The sequence below is a fragment of the Chrysemys picta genome, chromosome 8 (assembly GCF_011386835.1).
Source record: "Chrysemys picta bellii isolate R12L10 chromosome 8, ASM1138683v2, whole genome shotgun sequence".
Classification (NCBI taxonomy): domain Eukaryota; kingdom Metazoa; phylum Chordata; order Testudines; family Emydidae; genus Chrysemys; species Chrysemys picta.
Window position 1 is genome coordinate 103,599,540 of NC_088798.1, and position 16,609 is coordinate 103,616,148.

The 16,609-nt window shown below is 40.7% G+C and overlaps 1 protein-coding gene across 6 annotated transcripts in view; it reads right to left on the bottom strand.

Moving 5' to 3' along the window:
• TBC1D9B (TBC1 domain family member 9B) overlaps nucleotides 1-16,609 on the bottom strand; it is a 36,964-nt gene that overhangs the window by 19,032 nt on the left and 1,323 nt on the right. For 4 of the 6 annotated variants that reach the window (XM_005295825.5, XM_008166455.4, XM_065556007.1 and 1 more), the window contains exons 2-7: nucleotides 11,953-12,063; nucleotides 7,675-7,793; nucleotides 5,078-5,306; nucleotides 4,109-4,367; nucleotides 3,017-3,224; nucleotides 643-855 (exon numbers count right to left, since the gene is read on the bottom strand). In XM_005295825.5, the coding sequence (XP_005295882.2) occupies nucleotides 643-855; nucleotides 3,017-3,224; nucleotides 4,109-4,367; nucleotides 5,078-5,306; nucleotides 7,675-7,793; nucleotides 11,953-12,063 (1,139 nt within the window). Of the gene's footprint in view, nucleotides 1-642; nucleotides 856-3,016; nucleotides 3,225-4,108; nucleotides 4,368-5,077; nucleotides 5,307-7,674; nucleotides 7,794-10,942; nucleotides 11,084-11,952; nucleotides 12,064-16,609 lie in introns of all 6 variants that reach the window. The other 2 variants (XM_065556006.1, XM_024103703.3) reach the window with 2 other exon arrangements.

Below are 16,609 nucleotides of genomic sequence, written 5' to 3' on the forward strand. Positions count from 1 at the left end.
GCTGCTCCAAACTGTGCCAGATGGGGATTACCAGAGCCTAGTTAGCTTTGGCCACTTCCCCTGCTCACCCTGACATGTCCCCCACACCAGGGGTTGTGGAAAGGGAAGCTTTACACTTCCTGGGGACTGTCCCATGCTGAGGGTATCCCTGGCACGGGATTTAGGAGGAGGTTTCTGCTCCCTTTACACTGATTGAGTGTGCAGAAGGGCACAGCGGACCAGAGAATCTAGTCTAATATTTCAGCCTCTCTCTCTCTTCCCCTGCCTTTCAAAGCAATAGATGCTGCCTACTTCCTTTCCACTTGCCAACAGCACTCCCCCAGCATAAACACCATTTTCTCTGTGATGCTCAGGCTCACAGGAACTAGCTTTCTTTATCTTGAGAAATTATAATTCAACTCTAACCAATGAAATGGGTAACTTCCCTAATCTGCAGAGAATGGTGACGCAAATGAGAAATTGATGTAAATAAGTCTTATTCCTAGTGTTCCTCATTATAAAGACCTGAAATGTCTGAGCTTAGTCAGCCTCCAGCTTTCAGAGTAGGAGTCTGATAGGAAGATGCCATTTGCTGGAGTAGACAATGCAACAAACGTCTCTTTGGAAAGGTGGAAAGCCCCCTCCAGAACCGTGCCCTAGTACCTCACATCCAGTGTCACTGAAGCTCCCCTTCCACTTTCTGCCAGAGCCATCCGATTTCTTTGATGGTGTTCTCTGCAAGAAGTCAGAGATTCTCTGTACCAGGAAATCTCGGTCCTTCAGGTTGGCGAAGAGGAAGGTCATTTTACTTTTGGTGCTGATCGAGAGAGGGCGGGGCAAGACACTGGAGCTGTCTGCTTTCTCAACAACTGCCACCTGGAAGAGACAGTCACAGGCAATTTGGATATAGTAGGACTCCATCATTTCCATTTGATCATTAAAAGGGACTCCGAGATGCATGTCCAAATTTAACTTGCTATAAAACATTTATAACCTGGATTGTCCTCTAGGTATTAATTTTTGCCAGCACATCAACTCCATCATCAAGACATGTAACAAGACACATGCAAGCTGGTCTCAGCCAGCAGCCTCTGCTGTAGCTGATGTGTTTTTTACAGGAATGATAGTGGTGGCTGATGTGGAAAGAAGGGGGAGAAAACTGATGGAGCACCCCCACAAAGAAGAGTTTACTTTGCTTTTTAAACACCTGCTTCCTCATGCCTGCCATGTGCTCTGGTTTATACAGAAAGATCAGAGGGCTTTCCTCAGTTTCCTCAGCTGAAGGACAGACTTTTCACTGCCCCCTATCAAGATGCTGCGTCCCCTTTTAAATTGAAAGAATAAAAACATACGCAGTGTGAATAAGATTTTGCCTTTTTTCCTATTTACAAAATGGAGTGTATAAACAAAGTAAGAAAATACAAGAGCTTGTTTAAAAAAATGCTACTTTTCTAGAATAGGAGAGAAAATGCCAAGACAGAAAAGTGTGCTCACCTGCATTGTGCACAAACAGCTGTGCCTGATTCTTTAACAGGAGCCCTATCTCCACTACTACAGAACAGAGCAAGACACCCTGAAAGCTTTTTTTTTTTTATAAGAGCTACACAAAAAATTGTGTTGTTGTTTCCCCTTCCTTCTGGTACAGGTAGTTAACAAGTGCTATTGAAGGAGCTGTGCGGATTTCATTAATGATGGCACACAAGCAAAATGCATTTCAGCTTAATTAAAAATAGAAGAAAAAATCTGTTTGCCAAATGGGAACCGAGAAGGTAGCACAGGAGAAAATGCTACTTTCAAGCTGCTAAGAGGTCTATTACAAACAGAAGAGGAAAAACAAAATGTAAACTGTAAAAAAAACAAAAAACAAAACCAAAGCACCAGAAAGCCAACAGTCACAATGTCCTTTGAACAGACTTTGTTAAACGCTGAAAGTTTGACTTGTCTCTGGATACTTCCAGAATTGGATAAGAAACAAACTTACTAGTCAGTAATCTCATGGTTACTGAAGAAAACATTTGTCTGTGTTCTCTACCTTTGCTTCCTTCCCTGTTACTCAGATTTTGGAGACAGATTTCTCTTTCAATAGGAACTGATCTCAGTCTTTTGCTAGAATCATTGCCCATTACGAAAGAATCCCCCAGTACCTAAATAAACTGCCATTTCTTGTGAAACCGTTTGGGAATCATTAGGTAAGGGATAGATGATAAGACAGAAAACATATTGCCTCTCTCTAAATCCATGGTCTTGAATACTGTGTGCAGATCTGGTCACCCCATCTCAAAAAAGATATACTGGAATTGGAAAAGGTACAGAAAAGGGCAACAAAAATTATTAGGGTTATGGAACAGCTTCCATATGAGGAGATTAATAAGAATGGGACTTTTCAGCTTGGAAAAGAGACGACTAAGGGGGGTGGGGGGAGTATGATAGAGGTCTATAAAATCATGACTGGTGTGGAGAAAGTAAATAAGGAAGTGTTATTTACTCCTCATAACACAAGAACCAGGGGTCACCAAATTAAATTTATAGGCAGCAGGTTTAAAACAAACAAAATGAAGTATTTCTTCACAAGTCTCTCGCAGTCGACCTGTGGAACTCTTTGCCAGAGGATGTTGTGAAGGCCAAGACTATAATAGGGTTCAAAAAAGAACTAGTTAAAATCATGGAGGATAGGTTCATCAATGGCTATGAGCCAAGATGAACAGGGATGCAAAACCATGCTCTGAAGTGTCCTTAGCCTCTGTTTGCCAGATGCTGGGAATGAATGACAGAGGATGGATCACTTGATGATTACTTCTTCTGTTCATTCCCTCTGAAGCACCTGTCATTGGCCACTGTCGGAAGACAGGATACTGGGCTAGATGGACTATTGGTCTGACCCAGTATGGCTGTTCTTATGTTCTTAGCCTACGGATTAACCTACTGTGGTCAAGAGCCAGGATTCACAACCTGTAAGCACCAGAAACACCCAAAAGCTAAAGACCAAAAGCTTGTAGTCCTGATGCATAAGTGGCTTTTCATTCTAACAGGTTCCCACCTCCCTGAGTGGAATGATGAGGTGACAGGCCTCCTCTGCCTTGCTGGCAAAACAGATATAATTGTTGGAAACAAACATCTGGCCAGGGATGTGCATCTTGTTAAATGGAGTCCACAAGGTGCAGTCTGTATGTCCATCCAGGCGTTCATCCTTGGGCAGCCGGAAGGTGGCACGGTACCAATCATTTTTGGCTCGAGCATCCAGATCTCTGGGGGGGAGGGGAGAAAAAGAGAGAAAGGTAATCTCCACACTGGGAGGCATGAATGGCCTCACCCTCCATCCTCAAAATCCTAAGAAGGAAACACCACAACCAAAGGTTGATTCCAGTCACAACGCGCAGAAGTGCCTCTTATCTTCTCACTGTTCACTTCTCAAACTGAGATATACCACAACACCCACACATTCTCTGGAGCACAAGTACTTAAAAGATAAAACAAGGTTTCTCTCAGGTGCATCTCATAAACATAAAATATACCTTACTCTTGTAGATAAATACTTTGAGGAAAATCATCACAAGGTTGAAACAGATGGATTTAAACAACTGTGCAACCTTCCATCCCAAAACAGTGGTACTATTAAAATTTGTACAATACTTTGAAAATGTAAAATGCTATAAAGCGTACCATGATTTTTTAAAAGATCCTCACCTTTTAAAAAAAGGAGATCAAAGCAGAGGATTGGGGGGAAATATAGGGATCCTGAAAGCATGCTTCTAAATAGTTGCATGTGGGTAAGGCATGCATTACCGTACCAAAGCAGAAGGCATTGTAGATTAAGTCATCTCCAATAGAAGCAAATTCTGCTTACATGATTATTTTCAGATAGGGATCATTGAAAGTTCAGTCTATGCCTTCATGCACAGGGGGAAAACTGAACTTGTCTAAAAAATAGATGAATTGTACTCAGGACAAAAATGAGCATAGCTACAAGGGGGGAATGTCAGAGATTATGTAGCACCTAAAGTAATCAAGCCTTGATTCAGATTTGGGCCTCAGATGCTAATCAATATCACCAAATAATGTACACCCATTCTTTGACTCTCCTGCTCCCACCTTCCCCGTCCCCATTTCCACTGCTGGAAGAGACACACACCTTTTGAGTGCAGAGATGTTCTTTAGAGGCTTGCTGGGCTTGGGAAGGGACTTGTCCTCCAGGAAGCCCTCGTTGTCCAATAGCTGTCGCATGGCGATATTAGCCAGCTGTTCCATCAGCTTGAAGGTCTCATTGATGTTGAGGAACATGGAGAAGTAAAGCTCGCTATCCCTGGTACTCACTTTAATGCACTCAGGGAACAGCAGTGTGGCGTTTTTTTCCAGCTGTGTCACGTCCACCCACTGGACTACCAGGGTCACTAAGGAAGCACCCAAAGTAAACCCACCAATTACAACGTGATGCAAAACACACACACAGCCAGTAGGAGAGAAGTTAAAGTAGCAAGCAAGACTTGCTATTTCTTTTCCCATTCTTGGGCAATTTTTTTTTTCTTCCCAAGTGCTTCACCATAAAGAAAGCACCGTCTGAGAATAACTGGCCTCTGAAACAATACTGGATCCCACCTGAATGTTGCTGAATCAGTGCATACTCCTAATTATATCTTCTCAGGTTTTCATATCTCATCCATAGCAGATAACTACGGGCAACAGAGTAACTCCTGAGGCAAATGCCATCAAGATCTGAAAACTCCAATAAAGAACCCCAAACAGGACTACATTAATGCGAACTAGGAACCTTTTAGTTTTCACTCACAGTATCCACATGGGGGAGTTACAGTGCAGCACTTGTATGTGCACTGTTTGCACCCCCATATTCTGAACTGCAGGGCAGTTCAGACATAGCCACAGGCTTCTAGATCACTTTAGGTGCTTTTGAGAATTCTACCCATAAAGTCATGAGAAAGCTAGATGACAAGTGTAAGTGGGACCTGAAGGCTGTGTGCTGGGGCTAAAAGAGGATTTCCATGGGGGAAAAAAAATTAAAACAGCCAAAAAAGCCCACACCAATGATCAACTAGATCAAGGGGGAAAGTGGCAGACAAGAGCACACAGCAAGCTGATAACTTACCTTCTTTGCCCAGCAGGAAGGAGTAGAAACAGAGGTGATTGACAGTCAGATACAGCCAGCCCTGCCTTGGAACACGCCCTTTCCAATAGCTGCAAGAATAGTAATTGACTAGCTTCTCCACCTCAGGCATTCCAAACTGTTTCCGCATCTTGAGTTCAGCCTCCTTAAATTTACCTGGATCCTCTTCACCCTGGGGCTGCTGATTCTTGTTCTCTTCAGCAATAATGCCCTGAAGGGAGAGGAGAGGATGATGGAAAGTGGAAAAATCAATGCTGCCTTCACTTACAGTGTTAAAGTAGCACAATCTTAGAGATAGAGAGGAAGAACATGGCAAGGGAATCCACACCAGATCCAAGTTAAAGGCAAAACAGAGACGGTTAATAAGAACAACAAACCAGACAGCTTGGAATCCTGTTAAAGGTGAACCTATGCCTGAACACACACTTAAAGCTAGTGTCCATAAATAACATTTCAGTGTCCTTCTCCTGACTGGCCTGGTAACTCAGAGTTAGCACTCTATACTGCCATGCAGGAGACCAGAGGTCAATTCCTGGTACTGATGAAGAGTGAGCATGCTCCCTAGAGGGCTTGGAGTTCCACAGACAGCACCAATGGGCACTAAAGACAGCTCTGTCCTAATCTGTTTAACCAGAAGGAAAGGACTGACAGTAACCCAAGAGTTGGGGGAAATAGGCAAGGAACCTGACAGAGATACAAAGGAGTCTCAAGAAAACACAATTTTTCACAGTCACAACTAATAACGATGTCTTAATGTTTTGTTTTCTAGATTACAGTAACAAGTCACTCCTACTTTATGGAGATTTTTATCTTCCCTTTCAATACCATCTAAAAAAAGCCTACCATTGACTTACAGTGACACTGTGGGTCTGATTTTCAAAGACAACAAGAAACTACAACTTACATAACTTCAATGGGAGTTGCATGTCCTAAGGACCTCAGAAAAATAGACCCTATCAGCTTGATAGGTTAAAATAGAAAGAGTTCTCCTTGACAATGGTCCACAACTTGCACTTCCTACCCTGAAAATAAAGTATTCCCCCCCCTTTAAAAAATTCAAATTCAACAGCTAAGATGCTGAAAAAGAAACTGCCTCTGTGTTACCAATATCCAGGAGCATACACCAATTTGTGACTCAAAAATGTGTGCTATTATCATATTTCTATTAGAAGGATTTTTCTGGAACATTCACAGATCTATTTTAAGGATAGGATGACTTTAAAAATAGATCAGTTTCTTAGCTTATCAGTGCCTACAGTGTCCTTTTCAGCAAGCACAGATGCCCTTCTCTGTTCGAGTCAGCCACCTTGATGGCAGAGCCACTGCCTGGGTAGTGCTACTGTTTCCAAGTTGCCCACTTTAGTTATTTCTTGCTCTTATCACCTCCATCTCTCTAGAGGATGGATCATCACATTAGCTCCTAGCATCATTCTCAAATCTACAGTCTAGTTTATAAACAGCTTGATTTTCAATTTTCAGAAATGTGGACACAACTGTATCTATGGCTGCACCTACAACTATGCCTCCATCTACCAAACCAAAGTATGGATAACATATTCCACCCTAGACTTCAGGCAAAGGCCAAAATAAGTCAGGGGAGCTTTGCACTGCTTCCAAAGCTTAACTTTGGGCACTACCAGGACAGCAAAATCCAGAGTTAAAGGCCCTTCACCAAAAATGCCAGCAACCCATTTGGATCTAGGGACTGACAGTGAAGGTACATCAGCCAAGTTCAACTGTTGCTATAAAACACAAGAGAAGAGGAAGTCTCAGAAAATGAGGACCCAGATCATCTAGGGAATTAATAATCTATATCAACATGCTGAGACAAAAGCACTGTTTCTGACATTCTCAGGCTGTCTTTACTACTATAATATTTCTAGTGAGAAACTGTCAAGCATTCAGAGACCTGGTCCATCCACCTCCTTCACGGTCTCTACTAATTGGGCAACAGCTGACTCTACCCTCATCACACCAGGGGGGCAAGATTACTTACTCAGTGTCCCCCCAAAAAATCAAAGGCCCCACCCACTTACAGTTCAGACCGATTCTTTCTTAGTTAACCCCTCAACCAGCAGAGATCCTAGTGTTTGTTTGAAACAGAGCACCGTGGGAATTAGGATACAGTCACCTTACACCAGAGACAGATTCTGGATAGTCCGAGCAGGGGAAAGTGCACTGTTTACAGGCTAGAATTATCTGGTGACAAACATGGGGGAGGCCAGACAGTGAAATGTGGTCCTCTTGCAATGTGCCAAAGATACAGCTCATGGGGATAATGTCAGACGGGCAGCAGGTTTTAGTGAGTTACTGCACCAGAAGAATTCTCAAAGGCAGGTTGCTCTTTGAGATCTGTTCTTGTCACATGATTTCTACTGCAGTATGTATTAATCCTGAGCTATTGCAGCAATAACATAGTACTGATAAAATAGTATAAGTTATATGAAGATCTGAAGCATACCTATGTCCAGAGAAGGTGAAGATGGAAATATCTATAGGGAATTTTTTTTCCCCTCCAAAAGGTAAAAAAATCTCACCACCACCTCCCCATGATCTGCAGGGAAACATGTGCCCCTTACATGTATCTTGCCCTTGACAAAAGTGGTGATGTCGTCCTCATTATCAAAGATGGAGAGAGTCTGCAGCAAGTTATTCTCTAGCCATTCCCAATGCTTTGTGATCTCCTTACGAGATGAGCCTAGCAGGGGGACAAACAGGAAATAGTCAGAACACCATTCTTCTTGCAAGTTCACAGTAGAAAGTCAATAAAAGCATCACCGCAGATAACAGTGGGCAGGGCACCTGTAACCAGTCAACTACACCATGCTATGGAGTCATTTAAAAAAAATATATATATATTGAAAGTCAAACTGCTGTTGCCAATGCCAGGTCCTCCTAGTGGCGACAAGCAGCATTTTCTATTGACAGCCACGCACACTATAGGTCAGCCTGCCTGCAAGTGTACAACAAGTCCTATTTTCCCCTAAATCACACAGCTTGGAAAGGTTTTCTTAATTCTTAATTAGTATTTTACACCCTACAGAATATTAGGAAAACTTTATACAAACTAATTTCAGACAAATAGGACTTGCTGGATGCCTGCAGTTTGACGCTATTCTCCAATGCTGTGCATGACTGCCAGGAGAGAGCAGATGGACCTGAAATAAACAAACAAGGCAAATGTGAAACATTCACATTTGAAATGCTGCTGTGCTGTTTATTTGGGATGTTTGGCACAATTTCTTTCTTTCAAAAGAAGCTTGTTTGTCAATCACTTTAATGCTACATCAGCAAGTTTCAAGTTTTAAAATCCTCTTTCATGCTGGAGCAAATTAGGAGGAGGGGACATTTCTACAGAAAGGGTAGCTGGCCTGTGGTTTTGTTCCTTTAGCTATTTATTTCAGAAATGTACATTTTAGTAAGAGATTTCTCCCTTTCCACCCAGGCTCAACTTTGCATTCAAGTCAGAACCATGGAGTAATGGAAATGGTTATATCAGGTATTCATTGTTATAACTTCAGAGCAGTATGAAAGCACAGAAGATAGACGGAAGCCTTCACAGAAAAACTAAGAACTTTGGTAGATAGCAGATAAAGTAAGAAATATAATGAAATGCAAGTGAAAGATGAATACATTTATGTTTAAGTCTAAAATGTTTGTAAACTTCCTCCTCAATTAAATTCCAGTAAGTTCTAAAATCCTACTTCAACTATATACAGGACTCACTCCAAATTGAAAACAGTATAGAAATGGGATTCCTAAAAATGTGTAGGTGAACATTTCAATGGCTTTAATGACACAGCATCCATCCTACCAAGCAATTTCTATGCAGGCATAGAAGCCCCTGCACCAGGGCTGATGAAAGAAAGGAGGAGAAGGGGCGACAAGGAAAGATACAAAGCTCCCTGAAGCTCTTACTCTACACAAGATTTATTTCTTACCTTGTTAAGAGGCAACCTCGGCAACAAATGAATCACAGCTGAAAGGTCTATAGTTGGACACCTAACAATGAAACTACCCCATCCTGTTTGTGGTTACGCAAACCAAAATAACCTCAAGATCTGAAACCAGAAACTAGAATCAGCAATAAATATTTCTGCCTCAGGGGACCATGAATTGTGTCTTCACTATGTCAATGGAGTATAGACAAATATACACAAAGTCAGGAGGAAAGAAGAAGTTTACCTGTAGCCTAACTTTAGTCATTGATACATGTTTTCAAACTAAAAGGATCACACAATCTTAAAGGACTTATTCTAAAGGCACCTAAGTATCTGCTTGGTGCTTTGGACTTGGAGGAAGCAGAGTGTTTATAGCATGGGATTGAATCTGGAATTCTGTTTTTTCCCCCTTAATTATTGTTTGAGTTCTTTCTATGAAAGACACTAGAGTCATGCAGAGTATTATTGTTCTATATGTACCACCAAGTTTTACAAGAATGTTAGGACTTTACAGTTAATCACTCAATAGTCAAGGAGGACAAAAGCTGAGGTTGCATATACAACTAGAACTCTATCCACTCATATTTATACAATATAACACAAGCTGTAAACGCACAATCATATGGTATTTCAATCTCAACTAGAGTACCTTATACATACTATTTTTACAACCTTAAATACACATATGTAATAACATTTTGTAATTTTGTTCATTCTTTTTTCTTACATCAATATAAAAACCCAGTAAATAAAGATAAGTGTTCTCTCTAAAGTGTATATTTTAATAATTTTATAAGCAACCAAATACTTGCTATATATTTCCTTTTAGCGCACAAAACTGCATTCCTTAGAGGTACACCTCTACCTCGATATAACGCTGTCCTCGGGAGCCAAAAAATCTTACCGCATTATAGGTGAAACCGCGCTATATCAAACTTGCTTTGATCCGCTGGAGTGCGCAGTGCAGCCCCGCCCCTCCAGAGCGCTGCTTTACCGCGTTATATCAGAATTTGTGTTATATCGGGTAGCGTTATATCGGAGTAGAGGTGTAATTCAAGGATTAAAGTAGTTAACTAAGAAGCTAATTGTGACCCTGACAGACCAGCTCAGGCCAGAGCCATTGATATTCACGCACAAGTGAATTGGCCTAAGGAGTTAAATGGATTAGTATATATTTAGGCAGAACAGGGCAGAAGAACTGAACGAGAAGACTGAGATCCCCAGAATTATTCTGGGTAGCCCTGGAAAAGACTTTTGGGAAACTGGCAGTCTATTACATCACTGCCACCATTTAGAGTTACAAACTATGGTTTACCTGCTCTAAGCTCTCAGTAACTCTAATTCCTTTTCTTAGCTAGTAAACCTTTAGTTAGTTTACTAAAGAATTGGCTGCCAGTGTTGTCTCTGGTGTAAGATCCAGACTACCAATTGATCTGGGGGTAAGTGACTTTGGGACTAGGAGAAACCTGATGTGGTGTGATTTTTGGTTTTAATAACCTTTTATCACAAAGTTCAGTTGCCTGCATGGCGAGATAGGCTGGAGAGGCTAAAGGAATTGACTGTAACTCCATGGTAAGACTGCTACAATGTTCCAGGAGTTCACATTTTTTACAAGCTTGGTGAAATCTAATTCTAGAACACACCACCAGGGTTGGGTGTCTGCCTTTGTTTTCTGACAGTCTGCCCTGAGATAGTCACTCACAGTGGTTAGGCACTCCAGACAGCGTGATACTAATGTTGTTGCCCATGCACTTTACATTCTTCCTTAGGTGCCGGGCTCCATGCATAATGAGATTCTGAGGCGAGTTGCACCATTTACTGTTGTCACATTGCTATATAAATCCCAATTTGCATCATGTACATCCATAAAAATGCTGCTTCCTTCTGCTCTGAGTTTCTCACCCACCATTCTGCTTTCCTGCTTTCTTCCTGTGTCTTCTTCCCCACAAATGGGAGTTGATGGGTTTCTGTGGAGGAACGCAGCAGTTCTAAGCTTCTCCTCTCCTGTAGGCTTTAAGCAGCTCTACAGGAGAGACTGCGTGGCCATCTGGAGGAAGGAGGGGAACAGGGGCAGAAACTGACATTTGTGGGATCAGAGCGAGATTATTTTTAGGCTCACATTTAATTCCCTTCAGCAAAGATTTCCCATCATACACTGGTCAATCTGACCCAAAAGGTTGAATTGAATACAATTTTCTCCTCATCAGTGGGCAGGACCGAAATCCTCTCAATAACCAAACTTCTCTATCAGATATTAAAAGGGCATATTATCCAACTCATACCTGGCCTTGTGCAGTAAGGAATGCTAAGATTCCAGTACAGCAATGGTGCTTTACAAGTACAAGGGATGCAAATGATATGTGGGGCTGGGGTTCTGATTACATTTTGTTAAAGGAAAAATCACGCAGTAATTAGTCTGGAAAGGACTAAGCCACGACAATATAGCAAAGAGATAATCCTGGGTATTGATCAGCACCCTGAATAACCTTCATTTTCCCATTTTTGTACATGTTCCCATTTTGTGCTTTGCTACCAATGAGTACATCAGAGCACCAACTCTGCCACAGGAGTCCTTAGTAAACCCAGTTAAATTCTCCAAATTATTGCTCCTGCACACATACACGCACACCTGAGAGGAGGGAGAATCCACACAACCCCTGAAGAAACTAAAGCTCTCGCTGAGAGTTCACTGGACCTCAGATTTTGGAGCTCAGCCAGTTTTAGCAACCCGTATTGCTTGCAAGTTTGATTTAAGAGCTGTCAAGGTTCTTAATGAAATTGGTTCACCTATTATCATCACAAAAAAGTTGTGGACACGTTAAAAATCCACAACTCCTGTGAGAGTTGTAACATTCAGTCTTGAATGGTGCAATGATATGTATGTAGCCACTTGCCATTAATCACAGTAGTACCTACCACACGCCACTGCCCAATAGATTTGCGAGTCCTGAGTCTGGTGCAGGATCCGGTAAGGGGCGACTCTAGCACTGGAATCCAAAACCACATCAAGGGTTCCCACAAGCAGACCTAGGAAACAAAAGGTTTGAAGATAAACAAAGTGAGCCATTGATAAGAGAGTTGGGATAAGGAGAAATGTAGCCTCAAATGGATGGTGGAAGCAATATGCATGACCCCTTGACATTCCTAGGGGACAGGTGAGCAATGGTGTCTCAGTCTTGGAAGAGGGCGTGGTAAACATCCAGTCATAGGAGCAAACAAACTATCTGTACTGAATAGCTACAGCTCACTGTTAATAACTTCATAGTTAAGGCTGCAACCAGATGTCCATTATAAGCCACAAGGTGACACTCCCTTTAAACTTTCTTTGGAAGGAGATGTTCCTATGAAAGTGTTTGTAATTAACACACAGGAAAGAACTTTTCTGGAGATATTCAAGACTAAGATAAATACTTTTCAAATGACAAGCACTCAAACCATAAGCCCTCTTTGAAAAATATAAATAAAGATTTTAGGGGTAGAGACGAGTTCCCAACACAGAGAATGCTTTTGGGTAGTTCCGGAGAGTTTTCATTGATGTACCTAAAACATTATTAAAAGAACTAAAAGTTATAGACCCTACAGATTTCATATTCTTATAAAATGAGGAGAGATTTTAAGGATGACAAAATCCAAAACTAATACAGCAGAGGATTTTTGTAGGCCACGGCTTTCAGTGCCACCTTTGAAAAACAGCAGGTAAGATGATACACTCAACCAGAGTAGAACCAAATAGAGGGAAATATCTGAGCAAATACTAGCAAAAGCTGATGCTCGCAGGTCTCAGTGACATTTCTAGAAGGCAAATTTGATTGAATCACTTCTTAAATTAGCAATTTAGATGGGAGTGGGGTCAGATCGCACAAGCAGAGAAGTCTTTGGTCTGAACAGTATGAAACTGTACTAATATAAGGAAAGTACTTTTGGAACTAAATATTGATAATACTAGGGATAGCAGCCAGAAAGGGGGGGGGGGGGGGAGAGAATGAAACCCATGTGGTTGTTTGTTAAACTGATGCTAAATCTAAATGTTAAAGGTGATCCTCTTTCTATCAGAAGATGTTACAGAATTCCCTTGCAGGTTACAGAGGGATCAGGAGCCTAACAACTTCCCTCTCTCCTATCACAAAGAAAGAATGAATCCTCAGGCTGCAAGGCAAAAGAAAACTTTCTTTTCTTGACTTAGACTCCCACCCAAAGGATGCGGAAGGACTTTGCCACAATTCAAAAAAGCTCATAAGCACATGCTTAGTTCCATCCCTATTTAGAACACTTAAGCACATGTTTAAAGTTAAGTTCTTGCTTCTGTGTTGTCCTGAATATGGATGCTTTCCTGAATTGGTGACTTTATGCTGATCAAAAGACATTTTATGGAGTTTTCACTTCCTCCTAACTTCAGAGTGAAATTTCAAGCCAAAACATTTATCTTCTGGGATATAAAAATCAGCAAATCATTTTTTAAAAAATGATTGAAGAGGATAAAGTGAAACTCTCTGAGAACTTTGATACTGATTCAAAAGATTGGATAATGATTAAATTTTATCTCCCTCAATGCTACTAAATATCACTAAACTGGTTTATCACTTATTCTATTACATATAACCAGTACAAGAGGCTTCAGTGTTTATATTTTTATACTATTCATTTTTGATAGCTGTCAGCCTCCCAAGCAATATATACTACAAGAGTACTGAAAGAAATGTAAAAAAAACCCCAAAAACTAGAGACAAGGATCATTTAAACACAAATTCTAAATTAGCACCTGCAAGCTCTATATTTGGAAACACAGTTAATGGAAATTGTTTTGGGTAATTTTTTAATCTGCTGATCGCTAGATACAAATTTGTAGCACTAACGAGGCCAATGCAATCAAGGTGGACATCGCCCATTTCCAACAGTTGACAAGAAGAATATCAGCAGAGGAAAAATTACTTTTTGTAGTGACCCATCTACTCACAGTCTTTATTCAGGCCTAATTTGATGGTGTCCAGTTTGCAAATTAATTCCAGTTCTGCAGTTTTTCATTGGAGTCTGTTTTTGAAGTTTTGTTGTTGAAGAATTGCCACTTTTAAGTCTGTTATTGAGTGTCCAGGGAGACTGAAGTGCTCTCCTACTGGTTTTTGAATGTTACAATTCTTGATGTCTGATTTGTGTCCATTTATTCTTTTGCGTAGAGACTGTCCGGTTTGGCCAATGTACATGGCAGTGCATGTACTGGGAGTGGATGGATCACTACAAAAAGTAATTTTCCCTCTGCTAATACTCATACCTTCTTGTCAACTGTTGGAAATGGGCGATGTCCACCTTGATTGCATTGGACTCTTTAGCACTACAAAAGTAATCAACTGTTGAGAATAGGCCACTTCCACCTCAACTGAATTGGCCTCGTTAGCACTGACCCCCCCACTTGGTAAGGCAACTCCCATCTTTTCATATATATATATGAAAAGATGGGAGTTGCCTTACCAAGTGGGGGGTCAGTGCTAACGAGGCCAATTCAGTTGAGGTGGAAGTATATATATATATATATATATATATACTGTTTCCTGTATTTTTCACTCTGTGCATCTGTTGAAGTGGGTTTTAGCCCACAAAAGCTTATGCCCAAATAAATCTGTTAGTCTCTAAGGTGCCACAAGGACTTCTTGTTGTTTAATCTCATGTCTCAGTTCCCCATCTGTAAAATGTAGATAACAATACTTCCGTTCTCCTACCCTTTGTCTGTCTTGTCTACTGAGGCCCTGATCCTGCAAGTGACAGGAAAGAGTAGACCATTAGGTTCACACATGCTATCAACTACAATATTAGAGCTTTATCCTATAAGCTCTTTGGGGCACGGACAGTTTCTTACAGTGCATACATACAGTACCTAGCACAATGGGTGCCTGATTTTGGTGTAGATGCTTTGCACATATTTGTACAAATTGGTTAACAGAATATTAGCTTTTAAAATAAAAACTACTTTCTCTAAATACTTGCCATGATTGAGTGCCAAGTGTGTATGATTTACACATGGCATATTGGAGTGAAAACATTACATGCTATTGTGCTCAAACTTTTAAGGGCACAAGTACTTAACTGACTCAGTCATAACCCTATGTTCTTCTACTCCTCCAAAACATTAAGACGCACTGAACAAGGATAGTGCCTATCTGTAGCTTCTAGAGGTCTAGGACTTCAAAGACAGCCACTTTCCTTTTTAGATGTTAAAAAAAGTTTGCACTGGAACCAAATTGGCTTGTAGGTTCAGTCACTTAATTGCTCTAGTTTAAATGTTAAAACTTTCAGGAGATCCACAGCACCAGCGAATCATCTCTTCTTATAGCTTCTTTTTGAAAACAGGAAATTCCAGCATAAAAAAATTATAATTAAGATTATTCAAATAACTGATATACACTACATAAACAGAATACAAAACTCTCGCCTTTAAAAATTGTGGAAAAATGCACAACTACAGCAATTTATGTAAATATTACATCATCTTATATTGAGTACATTTGATTAACAAGTGTTGACATGTAAAAACTGACTATACATTTCACAAACTAGCTTAAATGTGACCTATACATTTTGCAATATTTACATAACTAATTCTGCATTTCACATAATGACAGTTGTATGTATTCTATTAAGAGATGTTTTGAAAGTGTTTGCAAACATTGGTTTTTGATCACAGTTAAACCCTTTATGATCACTTCCCTCACTACACTTTATACCCAAATCTGGCACACATAAATAAAATGAATAATTCTCACTGACCAGCAAACAACTTCAATTTTGCCACTGTAAGAAAATATTCATAACTATAAAGTCTAAACCAACTGCATCCATCACAAAACACTCTCTCATACGTGCACATTAAAACTATAATACCTTTCTCGTACTCATATAAAGGTTGCCAATCATACAAATCCACAAAAAGGAAGATACACCTCTACCCCGATATATCGCTGTCCTCGGGAGCCAAAAAATCTTATAGCTGAAACCGTGTTATATCGAACTTGCTTTGATCCGCTGGAGTGCGCAGCCCCGCCCCCCGGAGCGCTGCTTTACCGCATTATATCCGAATTCGTGTTATATCGGGTCACGTTATATCGGGGTAGAGGTGTACTTTAGCAAGACAAGACTATATGAATATCATTCAAACAACTATCTTTTCCCATGCAGAAAAAAATAATTCCATCTACTTCTATTATTGTTATTTATATTGTGGTAGCTTCTAGAATCCCCAGTCATGACCCCATTGCAGTAAGGCTGTGTACAAACAGAACAAAAGGATGGTCCCTGCCCCAGAGAGCTTCTAATCTAAGTATAAGAGACAATGCACCGATACAGACAGAGCAGCACAAGGAAACAATGAGACAATATTGGTCAGCATGGCTGGCAGTGGTCACAGCAAACCAATGGCCTAACCTTTATCATGATTTTTGTAGGTGTTACTGCAAAGGACAGTTTTAAGGAGGAAGGAGGGCAATGAAATGGCTTTGTAGATCTTTACAGGGATCTGCTCCCAAGCGTTATCGCCATCACAACATATAGCAGTGACACATTCCTAACTGTCAGGGTGGTTAAACAC